The following is a 21,918-nucleotide window of genomic DNA, read 5'->3' on the forward strand; positions in this document are numbered from 1 at the left end:
TAATAACTAATAATTAAAATAAAAAAAATCCAGAAAATACAAATTATCAAAAAAAAACATAAACACTATAAAAGATAAAATTAAACCAAATAAAATATATATATAATCTCTAGAAAATTAAGTCAAATAAATTATAAAAAAATAAATAAAAATAACTGAAAAAATACCAAAGAAACTTTGCTCCCTCCCCTCTCTCTCTCTCTCTCTCCCTCCTCCCCCCTCCCTCCCTCTCCCTCTCTCTCCACGCGTGTCCAGCCTCCCCCTCCACTGCGCCGCTCCTCCAAACTTCTCCAACTCTCTCCTGCTCCTTCATCCTGATCCGGTCTCGGGTCTCGGACTCATCCCCTCATCCTCCTCCTGTCTTCAGCCTCGGAGCAGAGAACCCATGCCGGCCTTGGTGGCTCTCCTGGCCGCCTTAGCGCTCCTCTCTGCGGGCTCCAGGAGCTCCGTGGCTGGGGTGAACAGCTCCGCGGTGGTCCGGGTGCAGAGCCCCGGGGAAGGGGACGGGTCTGCGGGGCTGTCCAGATGTCCTGGCCGCTGTCGGTGCGAGGTGGACGGTCTCCTGCACCGGGTGGACTGCTCGGACCTGGGGCTCCGGGAGGTACCGAGGAACCTGAGCGTGTTCACCTCCTACCTGTAAGTCAGCGGCCGGGCTTCGAACCTGTGAGCGTCCGCACATGTTGTTACGCAGACGTGAGAAAGGACGCACCTGTCTGCGTCACTTTATCTCTGCAGGTCTGCGGCTGTTGTTCTGTCTGAGAAGAACCGGTGGTTCTGCAAGAACTTTACACAAGTTTATTCTTACAAGTTCTCGGGTTTTTACAAAGTTCATGAGGTTCTGCAGCTGTTTCTGGTTCTCGAAGTGTCTTTTAGGATGTTCTGTAACCTCTGAGTTCTGCAAAGTTCTGAGTGGCTGTTGTGCTTTTTTGAAATTATTAAATTTTGTTTTAGAAGAACATCTTACTTATCGTAGTTACAACCCGTTGTTCCAGGTCCAGAGGTTCATGCATTAAGTTCTGCAGCTGATTCTGGTTCTCGAAATCCATGAAGGGTCTTTTAGGATGTTATTGGACGTTCTAAGTTCTTCTTAGATTCTTTTTTTGTTTGTTTGTTTGTTTTGTTTTGTTTTAATTGTGTGGCTTTTTTAAAGATGTTATTGGATGTTCTAAAATCTCAGATCTTAGAGCTCCTTGTTCCAGATCCAGATATTTATTATTAATGAGGTTCTGCAGCTGTTTCTGGTTCTCGAAATCCATGAAGTGTCTTTTAGGATGTTCTGTATCATCTGAGTTCTGCAAAGTTCTGAGTGGCTGTTGTGCTTTTTTGAAAGTGCTCAGTTTTGTTTTAGGATGTTCTTCAACACTTGAGATTCCTTAGAACCCGTTGTTCCAGGTCCAGAGTTCATGCATGAAGTTAGAGTTCTCTGTTCCAGATCCAGATGTTTATTAATGAAGTTCTGCAACTGTTTCTGGTTCTTGAAATCCATGTAGTGTCTGTTCTAGATGTTCTAGAACCTCAGGGTCGTACGAACTCTATGGTTGTTGTGCTTTTTTTGTTTTATTAGGATGTTCTTAGATGTTCTACGATCTCAGGGCTCAACGCTCTATGTGATTGTTGTGGTTTTTGAATCGTGAAGATTAAAAGGTTTATTAACGAAGTTCTGCAACTGTTTCTGGTTCTTGAAATCCAGATAGTGTCTTTAAGGATGTTCTTGATGATTCTACAGGGCCCTTAGAGTTCTAGGTTGTTCCAGGTTCAAACGTTTATTTGTGAAGTTCTGCAGGTTTTGTGGTTCTTTCATAGGATGTTCTATGGTTTCATGTTCTTGGAATTGGGCTCAATTGTGGTTTTTGAAATCTGCATAATTCTTTAGGATGTTCTTCAACAAACAGAGCGTAGAACGTTAGGTTTCTTGTGTTTAGAGAAGCTACAACACAAACCATGTGGTTTGTGCGAGTTCAACAAAGCTTATAATTAAATGAAGTCTGACAAAGTTTAACCTCCTGGGTTCTTCAAGGGTTCCACAGAAGCTTGTGTTTGACTGGTTCCAGAGATTTGGTGAAGGTTCAATTGGTGCCAAGAACTTCACAGAAGAGGAACCTTCAGGAGTTTCATTGGTATTTGGTCTCTAATGAGACCTAAACAGGTTCTAGTGACTTTTAAAGATGTTTCAATATGAGTTGTTGAAAAAGGCTTAAAGAGAAGTAAGAGGTTCTTCAAGAGATTCCACAGATCTGTGAGAAGGTTCCAGGTTCATGAGAAGATCTGAATTATGCAAAGAGCACCACAGAAGTTCCAGGTAACCTTCAGAAAATTTCTTCTTCAGGAAGTTCTGGGTACGTGAGGTTAACTTGCCTTAATTTCAGGAACCACTTTCACGTATTTGCACATTTTCTGAGAGAGGTTTTGCAAGATGTTTGTGGACTTCAAAGTGTGAGTGGTTCTTTAAGACGTCCCTTTATATTCTCGAGCCCTTAGATCTAGAACGTAAAGGTGTATTCATGACGTTCTGCAGACGTTTGGGTTCTTGAAGTGTCTTTTAGAATGAATTAAAGCCTCCTTGGAGATGTCCCTGAGGCTCTTTGAAGGGTTCCTCTGACTCTGAGGGAGGCGTCCTCCTGGAAGACTTTGTCGGGGTTCTCGTAGACCTTTTTCCGTGGCCCCTTTTAGCATCAATTATCAGTGAAGTTTTAGTGTTTCAGTGTGAACTGTTAAACACTGGAATGAATTCAGATCCAGTTCACCTCCCAGCAGGTGACCGGCCCGGACGCAGCGTTACGTCAGCGTCCTCAATGTGCGCAGAAGAAAAACCTGAAAGCAGCACAATGTCCAGGATTTAAATTTCACTCTCATTAAAGAAAAAGCTTCTTCTATTCAGTGTGTGTGTGTGTGTGTGCATGTGTGTGTGTGTGTGTGTGTTCCTTACAGTCGGGCAGATGGAAACACAGCGACCGCCGATCAAAGCTTCTTTGTGTCTTTATTAAAGCTGCGAGTGGGAAACGAATCCAACAAATCACGGCCGAGTCGCTGCAGAAATTTTGTGTCGTCTTTCTACCAGATTTTTTTGTTTTGCACAAACTTGGCGTTTGCATGAATCTGTTTGCAGTATGTTTGCAGTTTTATGTCTCATATTGGAAGAGAATCAGAATCAGAAGCTTTATTGATCTTTTCAGGAAATTGTTTGATGTTTTTATTCATAAATAACAATATAAAGATATAATATATTCAGTGTATAAATTAGTTGCACATATTTTTTTGTTGCTTAGTTTTATATTTTATAGTTTGAGAGTCTTTTAGTTGGTTTGTGTTTGCACACATACTAGTGTTTCTAGTTTATAGATGAAAGAAAGTTAAAAGCTGAAGATATTTCACGTTTCATTAGTTTCACTTCAGCTTCTTTGGTGGTTGTTTCTTTAACTTAATTGAAGAATAAATCAAATGAGTGTTTGTTTGTTCGGGTCTGTGGAGCTCGTCTAGTGTTCGTATTCCCAGAAATAAACTAGAAAGTCGATATTAAGACGAGCTTTGGATTTAAACTGATGGTTTTGTTGCGTGCGGTGAATCACAGTTAGTGACGACGCCCCAACTTTAAGCCCCGCCCTGAAACGCTCTGATTGGCCCGTTGAATCTTTGCAGAATCAGTTCCCAGCGGAGCGACTCCAGATAAACTTTACGAGGTTCCTCTGGCTCCACGTCTGAACCTGAGGACGTTTAATTAAAGCGTAGAGGAACTGGTCGGGGTTTAGGACGTCCAGTATGGCTGCCAGAAGGGGGCGTGGCCACAGAATCCGTCACATGTACATGGGTTCATTCATCACATTGAGGCTGGACGCATTCCTGTGCTGCTGCTGTCAATCACATCCATTCAGGCTTCACACTGCACTGCTTAGACATGCAACACACACACACACACACACACACACACACACACACAAAGGCGTTGACAGATGGCAGCATTCAGACTGACTCTGGTTTAACACACAGGTCGTGGAAATGTTTAATTTTCTGTGGAGGTTGTTAAAAGTTCTCCCAGCAAACATGAACATATCTGATTCATAGTCGTTTATATTCGTTTCTATTAATTAATGGTTGATTCTATCATCAGAAGTGAAGGGAACCCATTTATAATCACAGCTCAACAACTTTCATGACCTGTCGTCAGGTAGGAGGAGCCAGACGTCCTGAAACCAGGAAGTAAACGAAAGGCTATGAAACGCTGTCCATGGTTGAGTTAGACTGTACATAAATATGGGCGCTATGACAGCTCTTCTAAAGTGAAGCTAGCTGAGCTCCCCCTGGTGGCTGGAGGTTGCAGTAAAAGTCATAAGCTCCTCCCCTTCTTCGTTATTTGACGCTTTAGAAACAGGATGTGACATAATTAAAAATGAGTCCAGTGTATAATCCTACATTTACTTGTAGCCTGTGGAGGTAGAACAGAGCGTAGCATTAATTTAAAAAAACCTCTGGAGTCTGGAGGACATGTGGGCGGGGCATCGATATCGTGACTCCATCACATCACGACTCAGATTTTAGACCCAAAGTCACAAGATGGCGCCGCCTGTATCCACGAGGAAACAGCATCAGTTTGGACCAATGAGAGGAAGTGGAGGCGTGGCGTCCATATTTATATACAGTCTATGGTTTAGAGTCTGTTATTGTGTCTGCGTATTTCAGCGTGAACTTGTTTTTGTTATTGTCTGGTGTTTTCTATGTTGCCTTCACTGCCTGCAGTACCATGGGAAAAACAAGCGCCACCGAAAGTTTCTCGCCAACTTGCGCCGTTCCAAACATTAGATGATGCGTAGCCTTGATGATAATAACAATAATAATAATAATAATAATTTCTCCGTCTGCGGTCGCTCGGTTTCAGGAGGATTTGACAGAGCTGCTGTTTCTCTTCTTCTGTCTTATTTTTCTTTTGGAAGAGGACGACATGGACTGATTGGACAGACCTCCCCCTCACCCACCCGTCAATCCCCCCCACCATCCTCAAGTTCAGTCGCCCCGGGGGGCCCCACTGCCGCCCCGCCCCGACCGAATGAAAGAAAGGCCGAAAGAAAGAGCGAAAGAGGACAAAACCAGAGAGAGGCCTCGCTGTCACACTACACAGATCCCTTTTCTTTCTTCGTCCAGAGTTTGTCTTTCTGCGCCGCGCCGACATTTGAATAATCGTCCGATATCCATCAGTTTGAGCCCAAAGAGACGGAATAAAGACAACACACAACGTGGCCTAATGTATTCGTCTTTTCTTTCATCTCTTTCTCCAGAGTTAAAGCCTCAAACCAAACATCTTCACCGTCTCCTTCAAAGGTGAAAACTTGGTCTGGATTTACAGTAACGATGGATTCCAGCGGCTCCAGAGATCATTTCAGATTTCAGAAAGCGTTCAAACTCGTTTCTTTTATTGTTGCATCTTTCATTTTTTTCCCTGTTTCCTGCTTTTTGAATTTTTTAAAATAATTTTATATTCAAAAAAATTAAATAACTCCTTTTCCCAGATTTTTTTAATGCTACAAGTTTTAGCAAATATTTTTATTTTATTTGCAAAATATTTCAAGTATTTGGTTATGATCCATTTAATCATATTAATCATATGTTTTATCATATTGATCATTTCAATTTCAGAAGATTGTTTGAAGATTATTTCATTCTATCTAACATGACCTAAAAGGGCACAAATGCTAAGCTACATGTTATTTGCTAACAGGTCACAAAGCTAACGGTGCTAACAGTTTATGTTTATTAAAAACACGTTAACCTCCTATTATTTATCTTTGGATTCAATGTTTAACGTGTCTAAATATCACGTTATTATTTCATAACAAATGTTACAGAGAACAAGACAACGAACTTAGAAATTCTATTAAGTCACATTTGGAGTTTAAATTGGGTCCAATTGGCACAAATGATAAAAAGTGTTAGAAAAGTTGAAGGTAATAAATGGGTTAAGTTACAGTTTAAAACTAATAATTTGTCTAATTTATAGGTTCAGATTCTCACCGACACAAATCCTGAACAAACCCGCTGCTGTGATTTGTGTAGATGTAGATTTAATGGAGGCTGTAGACGGAGGCGTCTCGACTCTAATGAACAACTCAGTGTCTGAGGCACAAATAGTCCACACACACACACACACACACACACACACACACACACATATAAATAAATAAACTATATATGTGTCGGCCGTGAATGAATGAAATCTCCTCGTGTTTTTAGTGGGTGGCAGTAAAAGCCGATCGGCCGTAACACTGAAATACGTCCAAACAAACGCCCTCTGTGTGTTTGTGTAGCAGACTCTGTTGTAAAGCTGCACTCACACATTAACCCTTCAGACGACACACACTGAAATACCGGGGAACTCTAAATGTCAACACAAGAGTTAGTCTTATTATAGACGCATCAAAAACACTCTTTTACTTTGGTGAAATGTTTCAAATTTCTTTAATGTTCCTGAGTTAAATCCAGATAAATGAATGTCTCATATCTGGTTCTGGTCTCATATCTGGTTCTGGTCTCATATCTGATTCCTGGTCTCATATCTGATTCCTGGTCTCATATCTGGTTCCTGGTTTCATATCTGGTTCTGGTCTCATATCTGATTCCTGGTCTCATATCTGGTTCCTGGTCCTTAAACTAATGTAAACATGTATTTATCACATTAGAACATCATCAACATCATCACATTAGAAACATTAGGACACTTGTTCTTCTTCATGGTTCCTGATAAACCAGTTCAGAGGGGGGACCTTGTAGACCACATTAGACCCTGATTAGACCTGACAATGTTTCCTTGATCTTCTCTGATTGGCTCAATGAAAACCACATGACACTAAACCTCACTGAGAGGAACCAGGACACCAAGTTACCACATATGGTTCCTTGGCCCTATAAAGGGTTAACCTGCTTTATGGGATGTTGAGAAAGCTCCTTCACAGTCGTCATATTATTCAACCTGCAGACACTCCCTCAGCCAGCGTCCAGGACAGAGACAGTCTGTCTCCGTCTCCTTTCAGACCCCAGAACCTCCTGAGTCCAGAGACACTACCTGCAGATGGTTATCGACCTCAGAGAAAGAGGTGGTGGAGGGTGGGTGTGGGGGGTGGATGAGGTCAGATAAGGAAAGAAAAGAGAAACGAACAAATGTCTCTCAGAGCCAAACGCCCACGATGCAGAACAAACACTGAACACGTCTTCGGTTAAATTGGATTTCGATTTTGACGTAATTAGACATATTATTCATCATATGCAACAAGGCGCTGCTAAGGCTACGCTAAGCTACCTGTTATTAGACGTATTATTCATAACGAGGACAAAGCTAACAGTGATCCTTCATCTGGTGAAACTCCAGTTATCAGAATCAGCTTCATTACATCTAAGTGTCTGTGCACATACAGCACATGTGCATAAAACATAATAAGAATAAAAAATAAATATAAAACTGTGCAGAAGCTATGCTAAGCTACCTGTTATTAGCCTCGGGGAGAGTTGTTTTTATATAATTAAACATATTATTCATGTGCATGTGTCATGTTTTGTATCTCTGGGAGTTAAATATGTTGCTGTATAGTGTTGTGGACGGACCCTGTTTCTCTCTGAGGGTCTTTAACGATTCAGGATTTATAATAATTCAGATGTTGATTTATTTACATGTGTTTTTTTAATTGTTATTTTATTCCTGTCTTTCTGTGTCTGCAGTGACCTCAGCATGAATAATCTGACTGTGTTGTCCAGCGGAGAGTTGTCCAACCTGCACTTCCTGGAAGAGCTGTGAGTCCAAAACATGAACTTTCATTTCCTGGAGACGCTCATGTTAAAAAACAAAATAACTAAGGTGAAACAAAGGGAACCGGACTCGTTGAAGACATTTCATCCAAGTCTGATGAAACAAACAGCAGGTGGCAGTACTATTTTGCTAGAAGGCTAGGATGAGCTATTATTAGCTGAGAGGGACAGGATGAGCTACTATTAGCTGGGAGGCTAAGAAGAGCTATGACTACCTGGGAGCATAGGAAGAGCTGCTGTTAGCTGGAATGCTAGAAAGAGCTACTATTAGCTGAGAGGATAGGAAGAGCTACTGTTAGCTGGAATGCTAGAAAGAACTACTATTAGCTGAGAGGATAGGAAGAGCTACTGTTAGCTGAGAGGATAGGAAGAGCTGCTATTAGCTGGGATGCTAAGAAGAGCTTCTATTAGCTGGGAGACTAGGAAGAGCTATGACTACCTGGGAGCATAGGAAGAGCTGCTGTTAGCTGGAATGCTAGAAAGAGCTACTATTAGCTGAGAGGATAGGAAGAGCTACTGTTAGCTGGGATGCTAAGAAGAGCTACTGTTGGCTGAGAGGATTTGAAGAGCTACTATTAGCTGCGAAGCTAGGAGTACCTATAATTTGCTGGGAGGCTAGGGAGGACTATTATTAGCTGGGAGGCTATAGTGTTAGGAAGAGCTACTATTAGATGGGAAGTTAGAAAGAGCTACTATTAGCCGGGATGCTAAAACACACAACTAAAACCCTAAACTATCTCTAAATGGGCTGATACTGAATCCTGGCCCTCGAGCTCCACAGACGTCCTCCTGAACTCAGCCCCATGGTTCAGGAGGAGTCGGAGCAGACATTATATAAACCGTATGTTATTATGTTAATCCCTCAAACATTATCAGGTATCTCATGAACTCCAAGGAGTCGTAGGTGTCTGAGCGGGCGAAGAGCTCGGATATCTGTGAGGATATGATACGTAATCCCATCTGTATGAACATTTCCTCCCAGTTAAAACCCCAGTTAACCCTTTATAGGGCACTCATTGATATACCTAGAAATGCTTAAACTGTGTTATAGTAGATCATAAAAAGACTTTTTTACTTTTAATTTTCTTGTATTGAATCCGGATGAATGAATGTCCGATATCTGGTTCCTGGTCCTTAAACCAATATAAACATGTATTTGTCACATTAGAACATCAGAGCTGATTCAGACACTTGTCAACATCATCACATTAGAAACATTAGGACACTTGTTCTTCTTCATGGTTCCTAATAAACCAGTTCAGATGTGGACCTTGTAGACCACATGAGGGTTTAAATGTGCTGAAGTTACTAAATATGGTTCCTTCCACCATGAAGGGTTAAGGCAGCGATCCTGAACCCGACGGGACCTGAACATGACTCTGGCTGCTGTTCTGCTCTGCTGCCAGCTGTGTGTGTGTGATATTTGTCACCGCGGCGTGAGAAACGTCACTACGGCGATAGGACACCGCACAGATGCATGCTGGGTACACTGTGGACTGGCTGAACTCCCCGTGGCCCCTGGAAAACATACAGACCTTCAGAGGATCCCTGGTCAAAGCGTCCTGGGAGGGTCATGGGCACGAATGGTTTATGAAGAAATTCAGCTGACCACGAAATATCAAACTTCCTCTACATTTCAAACCCTTAATGTAAAGTACGGTGGCTCCTAAGGACATTTACACTAATGGAAGTCCGGAGAGACAATCAGAACTTCAGTCCTGAATTTCCAAGAAGTTTCTTCGAGAATGAAGATATCTTTTATGAGGATGGCCCAAAGAAACCAAGACCACGAGATGAAGTCTGTTAGAAACCAAGACCAAGATCCCAGAGTTCATCTGACCCTCAAATGTTGGTGGAAACTGTAGGAATTGAACCAAGAAGAAGAAAAAAATAAGAAGAAGAACTTCTTGGACCAAGAAACTCAAGGAATGTGGTTCTTTTAGCTGGGAGGCTAGGGGGGTAGGAAGATTTACTATGAGCTGGGAGGCTGGGAAGCTAGTATGAGCTCCGATTAGTTGAGAGGCTTGGACATTAGGAGGAGCTACTGTTAGCAGAGAGGCTCAGAAGCTAGGAAGACCTACTATTAGCTGGGAGGCTAGGCAGTTAGTAAGAGCTACTGTCAGCTGGGAGACCAGGAAGCTTGGAGGAGCAACTATTAGCTGGGAGGCTAGGGAAAGCAACTATTAGCTGTTTGGTTAGGAAGCTAGGAGGAGATACTATTAGTTGGTAGGCTGGGATGCTATGAACAGCTAGTATTAGCTGGCGGGGAAGGAAGGCTAGGAAGCTAGTATGATCTACGATTAGTTGGTAGGAGCTACTGTTAGTTTCGAGGCCAGGAAGCTAGGAATACCTTCTGTTAACTGGTAGGCCAGTAGGAGCTACAAAGTGTTGTATATTTGTGCTTTTCTCTCATTGTATGATGTGTAACAACAGTTAACTGTATAAATGTCCAGTTGTTACTCAACTCTCCACATTCACTGTCAATATTTACTCATGAACAGATCCCAGGTTGTGTTTCATGCTAAGAGGAAGTGGATTTCAGCCAAACATCACCACAGATGAATCAGGATTCCTCGCTCCTCGTTGTTTATTATATAAACTCTCTCTTTGTTTGTGTCTCAGACGTTTGGCAGGAAATGATCTGTCCTTCATCCCCAGAGGAGCGTTCAATGGCCTCTACAACCTCAAAGTGCTGTAAGTACCCACGTATACATATATTGCATATATTGTTGTCATTGTCAGTGGTTCTGCTAAGAGTTGTGGTGCCATTTAAGATTTTAATATGAGCGTAGTTACTGGTGGAGGTTGAGAAAATCTTTGTGCTTGATTGCAACGACGTCAAAGACAAACCAGAGTGGAATACGCTGTGTCTGCAAAGAAAAAGAATCAGTGACAAGAACAATGTGCTGTAATCTAAGAAGAAGAGAACCGAGGATAGAACCTTGAGGGACGCCATCAATTTCTCGACTGCAGGCGTAACACTCAGTATCAGTTTCATTAACTGGATAACATTAGCCTTGCCACTAGTCAAAACTAAAGAGCTACTATAAGCTAACGTAAACAATGTAACAATAGCCTAAACAAGCAAATATTAGCCACTCAGTTAGCCAAAAAAGGTGTTTATTACTGATTTAATTAGCCAAGAAAAGATCAAATATGTCAATTAATTAGCCTAAGCGAGCTAACGATAGCCTGAAAAACATAACTTAAGTCCTATATTAGCTTACATTAGCCTAAACCAGCTAATATTAGCCATTTTCATTAAGTTTATTAGACTAAATAAAACAATATTCACCCTAAAAACATAACTTAAACAATTACATTAGCCTGCATTAGCCTAAACAAGACAATGTTAGCTACAACTATTAGTGATTTAACTAGCCTAAAACAGATAATATTAGCCGTTTAAATAGCCTACACATACCAATGATAGCCTGAAAAACATAATTTAAGCACCGATATTAGCTTACCTTGGTATAAACAAGCTAACAGCAGCCTAAACCAGCTAATATTAGCCATTTAATTAAGTTCATTAGTCTAAGCAAGACAATATTAGCCCTAAAAACATAACTTAAGCACCTATATTAGCTTAAATTAGCCTAAAAAGATCATTTTCAAACTGTTAAAAGTTGAATTTTTGCTCAGTCTTAATCTCACATTACGATAAAGATGAGATTCCTCTAAAACTGACCATTAAATCAAAATGAATCAGTGTTCATCAATCAATTTGAATCATTTTTAAAAAGCATTTCTGAAGGAGAAAACATGACTGGATTGTGAAACTACAACTTTATCTGTATTCGTTACCTGTAAATTTAATAGAGTTTGTACTTTATTTTGTAGCCCCTTAACCGAAGCCTAACCCAGTTCTTAATCTGACCCTTAAAGTCTTAATCCTCTCTCTGTCCTTTGAAGTCGTGTCCAACGAGGACGACGTCCTCACTACGACAGTTTAATTGTTCATTCGGTCCTCGTAGAGACACAAACTCCCCATCCACAAAAACACACACACTGTAATAATGTGTGGTATGTTTACTGGCGCTAATCATTCACAGAGACACTTTGAAGATTTCCTGTGTGTCACGGTTTAGCGAACACTTTCTGACGCTCGTGTTCCTTGTTTACATTCCACATGTTTACTCATATCAGCCGGTGATTTGTGTCGAGCTTCGTCCGTCTCGCCGCTCATTTCTGGGTCACTCATCATCGTTTTCTGTAAACACAGAGACTCCTGAACTACTGCTAATCCTACAAACAGTACAACTCACGCAGCTGAACAACTAATACTTCTGCAACTATTAATGATGTGCATGTACGGAGGCCCTGATGTGCCAAACATGCATAAATAAAATTTTCTTTTAAGTAGTTTTATTGTTATTGTGTCTGAAATTTATTTTTATTTATTTCTTTAATACAAAAAGATTCAACTCAACATAAATAAAAATAATAACTATATCTATATCTAGTCGAACCATGGGTACCATTTAATTAAATTAAGTCTTTGACAGCAGGTGAATCAAAGACAAACTGAAAACCAGGTTCGGTCTGAGTGGAACCTGTAACGTATAAAAACATGTCATCTGCAAAGAAAAGTCAGTAACAAGAACAGTTTAATCTATTTACAGTAATCTAAAACGAAGTGAACTGTAGATAGAACCACGAGGAACACCATTTCTTGTAGCCACAATAATGACATTAATAATAACATTTGTGACACAATATTAAAAAAGCAGCACTTGATGCTCCTAGTTTTATTTTGAATAAAGTTTAAAAAACGGACAAGTAGCTAATTTTTAGCTAATGAGTTACCTAATGAAAATTCAAGTAATTTATCAAAATCATTGACTGGTTGCTTGGTTGATTGATTGATTGGTTGATTGATTGATTGATTGATTGATTGATTGATTGATTGATTGATTGATTGATTGATTGATTGACTTGGTGTGTTTACAGGATGCTTCAGAACAACCAGCTGAGGTCCGTTCCTGACGAGGCCTTTAACAACCTGCACAACCTGCAGTCGCTGTGAGACACATTTCGTTTGATTTACTACGTCCTCTACACATCTGCTTTTCATCCTTTTATTGTTTTAATTCTCATTATATACAACTTTAACTTCTACAAGTCTGGTGTTTTAACTAAGCCTTAAGCTAACGTTGTTGTGAAAACATTTCATAGTCCCAACCTCAGCCATTAAACCTTCTGAACTTTAATCTCACTTTAAATCATTAATCATTTAATCCCTAATCATAAATCATTTCCGGATTTAAGGAATAAAGTTACAAGTTTGATTATAATTACATTATATATAGATAATTTAATCTTCTTAACAATACAATTGTAATCTAAATTTTTAGTTCAAATTTTAATTTTCACATTTCATAATTAGAAAATGCATTTCATGTCAATTATATTAGAATTTAGTTACTTTTATAACTTTATAAAATATAAAAGAGAGTTATCCATAGACTGTTACAATTTAGACAAACACCTGCACCGGTTACTTTTATCTATTATATCTATTTTAATTCTCATCACATAACCTTTAATATACACCTCTAAGCTAAGACCAAGTCTGAACAGGTTTTAACCCTCAAAACATTTTGTGGCCCCCAGAAAAATGTCCCCACAAGGTTAGTATTCCATGAAAAACTGGCCCCCGCAGGTTGATAAAAACACACTCAGGTACAGTTTCAGTGTAATTACTGTGTGTTATCAGGCTGTCTGTCCTACATACATTAATAATGGACCGTGTGTGTGTGTGGATTCCTTTCCACTAAACAGTAAAACGAGACTAAAAGATGCTAACGTTGTGGGGCCCGTGTTGTCGTTGTGAGACATTTTATTAGGGTTGGGGTCTAGGGTTGGGTTCTAGATTTAGGGTTAGGATCTTAAGAATGCTTTACATGAGTAGAACCTCCTTTCAAAGACAGAAACATGAGTTCGTAGATAAGAATATAAGAATGGAGACGACTCTGTTCTGGTTGGAGGTCTCTCGTTTATCTGATGGACGATTATGTGAAGTCTCATCCTCGTCTCGGTCTGAACAGAGGAGCTATTGTTGGGACAGACAGGAGACAGACAGTCCTCTAAAGAAACATACATGTGGAGGTTGCATGACCTGCAGCAAGAAAATCTACAAACCAGACGAGCCGCTTCAAGCTAATTTAACTCATTTATTCATAGAATCGAGGAAGTCTGCCTTGATTCTCATGCAACCAACTCTTTAATTATGTTACAATATGTAATTCATATTTAAAAGCATTTTCAGACACATTAACCCAGTCTACATGATATTATTACTCTATTATATTGTCATTGTAGAGTAGTCACTGTTATTAGGCTAATTTTGCACTACTAATGAAATCTAATATATTTAATTAATGAAATAACCCCGTCTCCAGTCTGTGACAGTAATAAATAATAATGTATACATTATTGGGATTCATGAAGTAATTACGCTGCCACTAGTTCAAATAAGGTTGTTTTTTCCCGAATTTCCACTAATCCTATTAATAATTCTAAGTGGGTGCTCCGGCTTTGACTGACTCAACCAAATCCTCTCGAACTCGCTCTGAGCTGTAAGTCTGTGCTCATTAAAATACCTCCGTTTGTCCTGAGAGTGGTCGAGTCGAGTGGCGCTGAAGTGTCCCGCCGATCATTCCTGGTCGACCTCTCAATGCCTAATGTTGCTCTTGAATGGCTTCAAAGTAAAGTGAAGCATCTCATTTTGTAGTATTTGCCAAAAATCTTACTCTTACCAGTATATTTCTGAAACTCCCGAAGTTTTTAACCTTAGGTACAGTGCTACATCCATTTATAATCATGCTTTTGTCCTCTGTTGTGTAATAACATTTAGAGAAATGCTCCCTTCGGCCTCCGGGCCTCTAGGGGGCAGCACGACAGCACTCGAAAGACTAGATGAATGACTGTGAACGTGTCTCAGTTTTTCCAAGTAGTGTTAGCGTTAGCACCAGCTGATCCGGTAGTGACAGGCAGCAGAACCAACGGATATAGCAGATATATTCCCTTCTTTTTGGAGTCTGTGTGTAAACTGAAACGCAATTAATCTACATTAAAAATTAATGATATTTAATCGCGATTAATCAAAATTAATCCACAGAGATTAATCTGATTAAAACTTTAATCATCTGACAGCATTAATATTAAGTACTTTTCTAGTTTACTGCTCATTGATTTAAATGTTAACCTAACCTCTGCCTCTACACAGACGTCTGGATGCCAATCACATCTCCGACGTTCCCGCCGGTTGTTTTTCCGGCCTCCGTTCGCTCCGTCATCTTTGGTTGGATGATAACTCTCTGACGGACGTCCCGGTGGAGGCGCTCAGTGACCTCCCCGCCCTGCAGGCCATGACGCTCGCCCTCAACCACATCAGCCACGTGCCCGACCACGCCTTCAGCAAACTGGGCCGCCTGGTGGTGCTGTACGTACACACAAAAACACGCAATCACAACACAAATTATTCTCTGTTGCTTTAATGACCTAAAACTTTCCTCGCATTTAAATCACTAGGATTGATTCCAGCTACTAAATTAGCTTGTTTACCTTAGCTTAATTAGGAATTCAAGCCATTTCATTTGGTTCAGTTAATTAGCTTGTATGCTACATATCGTTAGCCTAATAGCATTATAATAAAGTCATATTTGAAAGTCATATTTGGTATTTTTATTGATATCATAACAGTTATTAGTTATTAAGCTAACGATATGTTAGTTGGCCAGTAGTATGTATTGAATTCATTTGTTTAGAATGAGGTAAGGCTAACACAATAGTAGCTATTGCTATTTGGTCACCAGGTGAGTTAGCCATGAAGGTTTGCTGTTTGGTTAAGTAGTTTTTATTCTAAGTATTTGGTTTATGTGTAATAATAGTTAGTAGTTAGCTTGATTATTTAGCCCTGAAGGTATTGGAGTGAGTTAGCGGTAAATGTTAGGTTAGCACAAAGTTAGCCACAAAGTTAAAACTAAAAGCTGTTTGATTAACTTTTGGTTAACAGGTTTATAGTAAATTTCAATCAGTTGGTGATTGTGTAGCTAGCTACCAAGCCATGTAATTAGCTTTTCGTTAACAAGTTAGCCATGGTAGCCATTTGGTAAACCAATAAATAGACATTAGCAAGTTTGATTGCCATTTAAAGTGTAATCTTATGTTATATATTGTTTGGTTAGCAGTAAGTAGCTAGCTGGTCACCTACTTAGCCTAACCTGCTACATCAGTTTAAACTAATTTGCATAAACATCTGGATTTAAATGATCTCAGTTCATCTTGGGGTTTCTCGCCGATGTTTCTGTTTTTTTTGCAGACGTTGTTTGGAGCCGTGTTAAATTGCGTTAAATTGAAGCGTAGCATCGACCGTAGCCGCGACCGTCGGTGTCAGATCCTCAACAACATGCAGGACTCTGTTTGTGTGTGCGATGGCATTCAGAGCGGCAGCATTGAAGTCTGCTGTCACTCTCTTTGTCCGGCCGGCTTGAAGCTAATTTGCATGAAATTACCAAAAGAGAAAAAAAAAAAAAAAACTTCTTGAGAGGCCCCCGGGACGACGGGGCCCCTTTTTTCTGCTTCATTAGTCCATCAGTCTCTCTCTCTCTCTCTCCACAGGCATCTCAACAACAATAGGATCGTTTCCATGGGAACGAGCTGCTTCCACGGACTCCACAGTTTGGAGACGCTGTGAGTTTCAGGGTTTGAGTCGGGGTCAAGGTCGAAGGTCAGGAGATGAGAGATCAGAGCTCGTCCTTCGTAGCGGAGGATCCTCAGCTGGAAAAACGGCGTTAGCCTAGCTTAGCATGAGCCATCAAAACAACTCCAGGTCTAGATGTGTGTGTTGTTTTTAGGAAAATTAATTAAAAAATTAATTTAAATTAAATTAAATTAAATTAAATTGTTTTAATGTCCACATTAAGAAATATAATGAGATGAATGGTTTTAGAAATTAAATTAAATTAAATTAAATTTTATAGATGAAAAAAAATAATAAGGAGATAAGTGAGTATAGGGGAAAAAATAATTAATTTGATTTAATGTCATGATAAAGGAATATAATCAATAAATTAAATTAAATTAAATTAAATTAAATTAAATTAAATTAAATTAAATTTCCAGATGAAAAAAAAAATAATAAGGAGATAAGTGAGTTTAGGGGAAAAAAATAATTAATTTGATTTAATGTCATGATTTAATCAATAAATTAAATTAAATTAAATTGGCAAGTGTTAATTAATCAGCCTTGTTTTTTTAAGATCTACTATGATCATATCGTCAGATCAGGGTAAAGATGAGTTAATAAGGAACGAAAGAGCAAAAAGTGTAGTGGAGAGTTTCATGTTGTTATATATTTGAACAGTTTTTAAACTTGTTTTCATCATTTTCTGTCTCTAAATGATAAAACTCTCCAGGTGTTTTCCTCTACGGGATAAACCCCGTGTTGTTGGTGTGAGGGAGTATTTCTGGACATTAACCGGAGACAGAACGACCTGAGTGTGTTTGCATGAATTAGTGAGTGTGTGTGCATAATGTGAGGAATGTGAGTGTGTGGATAGAAGTGTTTCTGTTTTCTCAGTCAACCAGAGCAGCAGGTTCAGACACACAAACATACATTTGGAAATAGTTGTGTGTGTTGAGCTGTGCTCTGTGTGTGGCCCACCGGGCTCTATGCTAATCATAATTACTATTCATGCTCCCGGCTCGGAGAGACGCTGCTTACCTGGACAATCAGCAACAACAAACCTCAGCCGCAGAGTCTCATGTTCATCCAAACTACAAACTACAAACACAGGAGGCGGAAATGAAAGCACAAAAAATACGTTAATGCGACCGGTTTAAACGGATCCGGGTTTTAAAAGAGCTCCGACGTCAGCGTCTGCTGCAGCTACGTGCCAGCCTCAGCTCCACGTTGGCCCCGTCCCTTTTGGCCAAATCAGGATTTTCTGGTTCCAGTAAGTGACGATAATGGTGGTGAACAGAAAACCCAAATCCAGCTTTCAAAACATCTCCACAGAAACCCCCGAAACCTTCTGTGGGTAACACGAGCCGGCGAAAACGAAAAAAGAAAAAGAGAAGCGGCCCACCGCAGATTACTGACACCTGCTCGTCAACACAAAGGAGAAAAGAACCGACACCAGCAACCAGGAGGGACTGGTTCTGGTTCTGGTTCTGGTTCTGGTTCTGGTTCTGTCACGTTCTCATTCTGACATGAGTGGAAACAAATGTTTGACATGATTCATGGAACAGACACACAAACAGGAAGGACACAAAACGAGGAAGGAAGGAAGGAAGGAAGGAAGGAAGGAAGGAGCAAAACTAGGAAGGAATGAAGGAAGGAAGGACAGAAGGAAACAAAAGAAGGAAGGAAGGAGCAAAACTAGGAAAAAAGGAAGGAAGGATGGAAGGAAGGAAGGAAGGAAGGAAGGAAGGAAGGAAGGAAGGAGCAAAACTAGGAAGGAAGGACAGAAAGAAACAAAGGAAGGAAGGAAAGAAGGAAGGAAGGAGCAAAACTAGGAAAAAAGGAAGGAAGGACGGAAGGAAGGATGGAAGGAAGGAAGGAAGGAAGGAAGGAAGGAAGGAAGGAAGGAGCAAAACTAGGAAGGAAGGACAGAAAGAAACAAAGGAAGGAAGGAAGGAAGGAAGGAAGGAAGGAGCAAAACTAGGAAAGAAGGAAGGAAGGACAGAAGGAAACAAAGGAAAGAAGGAAGGAAGGAAGGAAGGAAGGAAGGAGCAAAACTAGGAAGGAAGGAAGGAAGGAAACAAAAGAAGGAAGGAAGGAAGGACAAAAGGAAACAAAGGAAGGAAGGAAGGAAGGGAGGAAGGAGCAAAATTAGGAAGGAAGGAAGTAAGGAAGGAAGGACAGAAAGAAACAAAAGAAGGAAGGAAGGAAGGAAGGAAGGAAGGAAGGAAGGAAGGAAGGAAGGAAGGAGCCTCTGTCCCGCTGTCGTCCAATCACAGCCCTCCGATCTTCCATTGACTCGGAGAAGTAGAACACCAGCTGTTGTCGTCACTAATCATCACATGTCCACACACACTCAGAACCAGACTGAAGCAATTTCAATTTAATGGTATTTTCACAATGTGGCAGCTTCATTCCCCTCAGTGAATCTGAGAGTGTGTAGCAGCCACCTGCATCCCAGAGATGGATGAGAGGAGCTGATTGAAGCCATGTGTGGACTCCAGGAATGCTCTAGTCTCCACCGGTGATGAAAGAAAAGAAAGAAAAGAGTCGGGCAGAGTTAAATGTTTCTTTAATAAACTTAAAAGACGGAGGAAAAAAGATTAAGCTAAACATCGGGGGGCTTCAAACGCAAACATTTACTTGAAACATTTTCCCCAGTCTGCAGACGACATTCCCACAGCGTCGTAAAGACTTTCCATCGTATTCCCAGTAAATTATCCGACCTGGAGCTGCACACTTCCAAAGAACAGACCGCTGCAGTTTGAGAGCATAGACTGTATATAAATATGGACGCCACCATAGACTGTATATAAATATGGAGTAAACACGTCTCCACCATAAACTGTATATAAATATGGACGCCACGTCTCCACTTCTCTCTGGTTCAAACTGATGCTATTTTCTATGGGATACAGGCGGCACCATCTTGTGAATTCGGAGTCAGAGTCTGATCAGTTCGGCCCAAGGGCGGAGCCACAATATTGATGCCCCGCCCACACTTCCTCCAGACTCACTGGTATTTTCCTTGAATAATTGCTACCCTCTGCTCTTCCTCCACCAGCTACAAGCTCTACTCACTTTAGAGGAGCTGTTTCACCGTCCATATTTATATGCATTCTATGGTAAAGATTGAAAAACAGTCTGTTACGTCACCTTTATATTTCCTGAAGAGCGATTTTGAGGCTCAACGTGGCGTCTGGTCGCCTCCATCTTGGCTAACTGCACCTAGCTTCCAGCTAATTAAAAAAAATGGTCAAAGAGGTGAAGTGTGAGTGTTTGGAGAGCTATCTTGTTGATGCAGAGGTTTTTATTTCTCTGTATCGGTTGAGACATGACTCATAATAAAACACATTATTGAGAGTAAACAGTAGAGCATCTAAACAGCAGGGGGCGCTGCAGTAGGAGGTTACACAATGACACGTCTCTTTTTCCTCCTCAGGGATTTGAACTACAACAGCCTGGTGGAGTTTCCCACGGCCATCCGCTCACTGAGTCACCTCAAAGAGCTGTGAGTTTAATCTTTAGTTTATTCACAACAACTCGGGGTCTAAAGTTCAGCAAACGTTAGCGTGAACTCGTTAGCTTTCACTCTGTTGTCTGTGTGTTTTTAATTCTTGTTCTTGTTCCTGAATCTGAACCAGTTCCTTCCAGAAATCACATAAATCACTTTTAAATCGACAAAAAGGAACTGATTTCATTTATAAAGAAGGAGAAGAAAAAGAGGAAGAAGAGCTTGATATGAACAAGTGATTTCTTTTGTCTTTCTGTTTAGTGGTTTCCATAGCAACAACATCCAGTCCATCCCGGAGCACGCCTTCACAGGGAACCCTTCACTGATCACCATGTAGGTACCAACCAATTATAATTTTATACTTTGGTTGTATTTGTAAGAACTTCTGTTGCACTATTTCGCAGGATGTCTCGCATTTACATTTACAACAACAATAATATAAAATGTAATATTTCCTGATCCTGGAGGAGATACAACAATATCCCCATCAAAGAAAAAGATCTGCTGCATCCGTAGATAAACATTTATCCATCAAATAAAGAGAAAAAACACAGATACATCAGTTGAGACTCATTTATTGTGATTGTGTGAGGACGTCGTGGGCGGTAGCTCCTGACTGAAGTAGCACAAATATTAAAATAAGCTCTATAAAAAATGAAAAGAAGGAAGGAAGGACAGATTTCCTGAAAGTAAATATCTTGTTGAGTGATGTCGACCTCGTCTCTGTTTTCTCTGTCAGATTCTTCTATGATAATCCGATCCAGGCCGTCGGACGCTCTGCTTTTCAGAATCTGCCGGAGCTTCGCACACTGTAAGAAACTGCCATTCACTTTCACTGAACAGTCTTTACGCTAAGCTAAGCTAAGCTAAGCTAAGCCAAAATAAGCTAAGCTAAGCTAAGCTAAGCTAGGCTAGCATCTTCACCACAAATATAAGATGTTCACTCCGTCAGAATTAAACTTTATTTATTTGCTCTAGTTAGGAGGAGGAGGGCGTATTTAAATAGGGCTGAAAGCAGCTGATCTGCTGCATCAGTTAATAAATATCAACCTCCTGATGGTTAATAATGAAATGCACCTGGAGAAGGAAGGAAGGAAGGAAGGAAGGAAGGAAGGAAGGAATGGTGGACGGTGTTTCCCATTGGTCAATATTAATTAAAATGTGTAAAAGGTTCAGGTCCTGCAGACTGATCCAGACTGATCCAGGCTGATCCTGATCCAGATTGGTCCTGGTCCAGACTGATCCAGACTGATCCTGGTCCAGACTGATCCTGATCCAGACTGATCCATTCTGATCCAGACTGGTCCTGGTCCAGGCTGATCCTGATCCAGACTGATCATGGTCCAGACTGATTCAGACTGATCCTGATCCAGACTGATCCAGGCTGATCATGATCCAGACTGATCATGGTCCAGACTGATTCAGACTGATCCCGATCCAGACTGATCCTGATCCAGGCTGATCCTGATCCAGACTGATCCAGACTGATCCTGCTCCAGTCGATCACTAACTGATCTTTCCGTTTCCTCTCAGGTCCCTGAACGGAGCGGCCGACATCACTGAGTTTCCAGACCTGACGGGGACGAAGAGTCTGGAGAGTCTGTAAGACCACGTCCAGTTGTTTTCAGAGCGCGTCCTCCATTCAGGACACGGCGCCTCTTATTCACCAGTCACGGCCTCCACACTTTATTTTTCTGCAGCTCGGGCTTGAAATTAAAACCCTTGGTTGTTGTGACCCAGTTTTTCTTTTCCACGTGTCATAATAAACTCTGTCGCTCTGTTTGTTTTCTCCGATGTTTCCATTAAATCTGTGTTCAGCAGTAACCTCACGCTGAACCAGTAGGTGGAAATAAAAAGGTCCGACCAAACAAACCGTCCCACATTCTTCCACTCGCTGCTTTTCAGTGACCCTTCCCTTAGTTCACCCCCC

The 21,918-nt window shown here is 40.7% G+C and overlaps 1 protein-coding gene across 1 annotated transcript in view; it reads left to right on the forward strand.

Annotated features, from left to right (window-relative positions):
• The first annotated feature begins 240 nt into the window (after positions 1-240).
• Positions 241-21,918, forward strand: part of LOC125000442 (leucine-rich repeat-containing G-protein coupled receptor 5-like) — a 32,043-nt gene continuing 10,365 nt past the window's right edge. The window contains exons 1-10 of the mRNA XM_047575995.1: positions 241-636; positions 7,699-7,770; positions 10,408-10,479; positions 12,739-12,810; positions 15,017-15,232; positions 16,411-16,482; positions 19,917-19,985; positions 20,250-20,321; positions 20,728-20,799; positions 21,522-21,590. Of these exons, the coding sequence (XP_047431951.1) occupies positions 386-636; positions 7,699-7,770; positions 10,408-10,479; positions 12,739-12,810; positions 15,017-15,232; positions 16,411-16,482; positions 19,917-19,985; positions 20,250-20,321; positions 20,728-20,799; positions 21,522-21,590 (1,037 nt within the window). The 5' untranslated portion in view covers positions 241-385. The remainder of the gene's footprint in view (positions 637-7,698; positions 7,771-10,407; positions 10,480-12,738; positions 12,811-15,016; positions 15,233-16,410; positions 16,483-19,916; positions 19,986-20,249; positions 20,322-20,727; positions 20,800-21,521; positions 21,591-21,918) is intronic.

The sequence above is a fragment of the Mugil cephalus genome, chromosome 22, assembly GCF_022458985.1.
Source record: "Mugil cephalus isolate CIBA_MC_2020 chromosome 22, CIBA_Mcephalus_1.1, whole genome shotgun sequence".
Taxonomy (NCBI): Eukaryota; Metazoa; Chordata; class Actinopteri; order Mugiliformes; family Mugilidae; genus Mugil; species Mugil cephalus.